The sequence below is a fragment of the Nicotiana tabacum genome, chromosome 15 (genome assembly GCF_000715075.1).
Source record: "Nicotiana tabacum cultivar K326 chromosome 15, ASM71507v2, whole genome shotgun sequence".
Lineage (NCBI taxonomy): Eukaryota > Viridiplantae > Streptophyta > Magnoliopsida > Solanales > Solanaceae > Nicotiana > Nicotiana tabacum.
In genome coordinates this window covers 106,461,158-106,465,238 of record NC_134094.1, presented here as the reverse complement: position 1 = coordinate 106,465,238, position 4,081 = coordinate 106,461,158, and the positions used below count along the sequence as shown (strand labels likewise).

Genomic DNA, 4,081 nt, shown 5'->3' with positions numbered 1-4,081 from the left:
TTGTATAGTTACAGTCTATTTTGTATATTATTTTTTGTATAAATATACAAGTTCTATTTTGTATATTTTTTGTATAGTGACAGTCTTTTTTGTATAATTTTTGTATAGCGACATCTATTTTGTATATGTTTTGTATAGCAATATTTTATTTTTTTATTTTTTGTATAGGAATAAAATATTATATATAAATTATATAGTTACAGTCTATTTTGTATATATTTTATATATTGTTATCTATTTTGTATAATTTTTTATATAGTGACATCCATAATAGTATTTGGAATGAAATTTCTACCAATACTTTCATTACGACAAAAAAGTAGCATCTTTATTCATACATCAGAGAGAATCTGATTTCAAATCTCATTATTTTTTCATTATTCTAATTGTAACATTCACAAGGAAAAATGTTACAAACTACTAAATCATTGATAAACATCTACTAGTTGTCTTGAGCATTCCTGCATGTTCTTCTGTTGTGTCCTTGTTTTCCACACAGTCCACAGGTAACTGTTTCAGTATACAGATATTCATAAAGTCCCTTGTGTCGCGACTTCGTCGGTCTTCCTGATTTTCCCTTTACTATCGGTGGTAGGACCAAATTATCTAACACCTCTATTGGAAGGTCCCATGTAATTTCATCTGGAAGTGGATTAACTGGAACTTCATATGTCTTCTTGAAGTATTCGTTGGTGTAATAGGCAGAACAATATTTGGGTGCTTCTATGTGTGTGTAGTCCAATACTGCCATAGCATATGGACAAGTAATCTCATCCACTTGAAATCGTTTACACGAGCATTCTTTTTTTTGCAAGCAGACTACGTTCTACCTTTTTTCAACATCCATTATTATAGATACATAATCGGTTGAAGACCTCACCTAAATTTAAATAGATGTCATTAGTAAAATAGGGATATGACAAGTATTAATGCATTTTTGTCAAAGTATGTTATTCAGGTGTATGAAGTAAGACATGATAAAAGAATATTTACCGTCATCTTCTGTGACAAATAGCTATTTTCTTTCAGTACTTCGTTACATTTGTTTCCTAGGCTAGTAAATATACTCATTGCTGTCATTATATTTGTATTATTCCATTCCATAACCAAATTCATCATGTAATCTAGCAAACTCATGATTGGTAGCTCTCTTGCCTCTCTGTTTCTTGCATTGAGTGACTCGGCAATATTTGAAGTCATCACCATGGATCTATTAACAGTGAAATGCGCTATGGACCACTTTTCATAATCAACTTGGAACGGGTAACCCTTTACCCTCTTATCAATGTTGTCCATATCTTGCATGAGGCGATTAAAATTTTTAATTTTGTATGCTCTGGCCATTGCAAAAAATACTTCTCTCAGCCAGTCATGGTTCTTCTTGAACTGCTTCTTTATGTTATTCCAAAGATGAAAGATGCATATATAGTGAGATACCTCTGGATACACAATTATAGCACCCCTCAATATGCTTGCATGACGATCGGATATAATGCACATCCTTTCCCTTTCCCCAAAAGCCTGTGTAAACATTTCAAAAAACCATTCTGAGGAAGCATCATTTTCAGAATCGACAACAGCATATGCTAGTGGAAAAATTTTACCTGGTTAAGCAAACAAGAAAGCATCCACATGTTATTTTTGTTATACATAGATAAGAACTATCTATATCATATATAATTATTATAAGAGTCTGCGACATATTCACCTGTCGCATCTTGTGCGCTAGCTGTTAACATTATTCCCCTATATGATGATTTAAGGAATGTCCCATCAACCACTACAATAGGGTAGCAGTATTTCCATCATATGATTGTTGCATTTAGTGCGACAAAAACATACATGAAGCGCTCGTCCTCTGATTTATGTAACATTATGACAGAACCAGGATTTGTCATATTTATCATATACAAGTGACCCGGCAGTTTACTATAAGATTCGCGTGGTATCCCTCTTAGCAGTTCAAGAGCCTTTTCCTTTGTTCTATAAGCTTTTATGTAACTCATATTAATCCCATACTGTTGTTTCATGTCGCTCATGATGTCTGCTGGAGTGTATATTGTTTTTGGATTGGCATATTTGTTGCAAATCGTTTTTACAATGGCTGACAAAGTAGCATGACGTTGTGAAAATAGTCTACTCATCTCTGGGCAAGTGTGAACATCATTGAACCGTCTAACCTTGAAGACATTTGATTTGTGTAGACTTGAAGATTTAAGACTCCATTTGCAACTTTCATCCACGCATGTAAGACAATACCTATTTAAAATATAGTGTTATGATAATGCACTTCTTCAGATTTTTACACTTGTGTCTCTAATAAACAAGCAATATACATATGCAATCTCATTATACAATAATACAAGCAGTATACACAAAATTACAGAGAAGTTCAATCTCATACGTAGAAATTATACCTTGTTGTAGATGATCTATCCACTATAAATTGACATTTTTTTCGTATTGCGTAGTGCTTCATTACACTAATGATTGTATCTTTGACCCAATATAACTGACCTTCTGTAATTTCTTCATGTTGTGGATTGTCTATTATACAATTTCCCTTCATTATTTTAATTTTGTCTTCTTTTCCATGATTATCCATCATCTCAACAATATTAGTTTCGTGTACTTCTTCTACGTTCTGACATTGTAAACCAGCTGAAGTTGTTGCGAGTAAGTTACCACCCAAGTATGAACTTGAATATGAGCATTCAGCACTTGAATACACATATGAGCATTCAACACTTGAATATAGAGTTTTCAACGTTATGCATAATGGATATTCAGTGATATCCAGGTTTTTCTTTTTCATCTCTATATACAAGCGCACACTCATATAATTATATATTGGAATTGCTATATAGCCGTCCTTCACTGTATAATTTATCTCCATCGCACTTGTAAATGAATCTATATCCAATTGCTTGTATATCTCATCAACAAAATATTCATAACTACATCCCGAATTGATCAGCACGCCATTAATAAGAAAATTAATAAATTTACTTTCACTTACCCATTCACCATTGTGTTGAAGTACAATCGAAATCAAAATTGGAACAGTAGTTCCAACATTCACAATCTCCATAGACATTAGTTAAGTTTGTCGATTTTGTATCAATTTCATAATTTAAGAACAAAATTTTAACTCTATTAAGCTGATTGTAGGCCGCAATTGTGCAAAAACTTTGAATTTCATCGTGAATTTTTTGGAGCTCTTCTCTGGGTTTAATCTTCAGAAACCCTAGAATCTTTTTGACAATGCGAATAATTGGGAGACTTTTATAGTGTTTGGATATTGAAGATCCCATACTGAACGCATGAATTTACGTAACAAAATCGATTAGGAGTGCTTTCCTTTTAGTTTGCGTTGAGCGTATGGTTTCAGCTTTTTCAGTTGCTAGCCTTTATTATTGTTTTTAGGCTATGACTTGTAAAGGGTTATTTTGTGGCTATTAGGTGATATAAGTTTGGCCCTAGTGGCTACAAATGAACTTTTCTCCATAATATTGCTCCCTATTTTGGGCTAAGCCCATACAATTTCACACACACACACACACACACACACACACACACACACACACACACACACACACACACACACACACACACACACACACACACACACACACACACACACACATATATATATATATATATATATATATATATATATATATATATATATATATATATATATATATATATATACTAGTATCTATGAACGTGTGTTGCACATTAATAATGACACGTAATGATTTAAACAATTATTTATATAAAGGAACAATAAAATTTAATTAATAAGAGAAAAATTATGTAAAATAATATAACAATCATCTAAATGCCGAAAAATATTATTACATTAGCATAATACATGAATTTAAAATAAAATGACATCATCAAAACTTACACAAATAATCAATTTTATCATGTTAGTTAGATAATTATGTATTATAGTTTAAAACTAGTTAATGTGATGGTATCTTAAACAACACTTCTTTGTGGACAATATTCTTTTGTGTATGTTTCCTCCTAATGCTTTGGCTGCTCTGCCTTAACTAGAACTCTTGTTGTCGAT

At 32.0% G+C, this 4,081-nt stretch overlaps 1 protein-coding gene across 1 annotated transcript; it reads right to left on the bottom strand.

Annotated features, from left to right (window-relative positions):
• Nucleotides 1–442: 442 nt before the first annotated feature.
• Nucleotides 443–3,097, bottom strand: LOC107805783 (uncharacterized). The gene is made up of 5 exons (XM_075231690.1): nt 2,418–3,097; nt 1,843–2,259; nt 1,709–1,746; nt 1,068–1,604; nt 443–744 (listed from the first exon to the last, which is right to left on the bottom strand). The coding sequence occupies exons 1-5, from the start codon at nt 3,095–3,097 to the stop codon at nt 443–445; spliced, it is 1,974 nt and encodes a 657-aa protein (XP_075087791.1).
• Between the last annotated feature and the right edge of the window lie 984 nt (nt 3,098–4,081).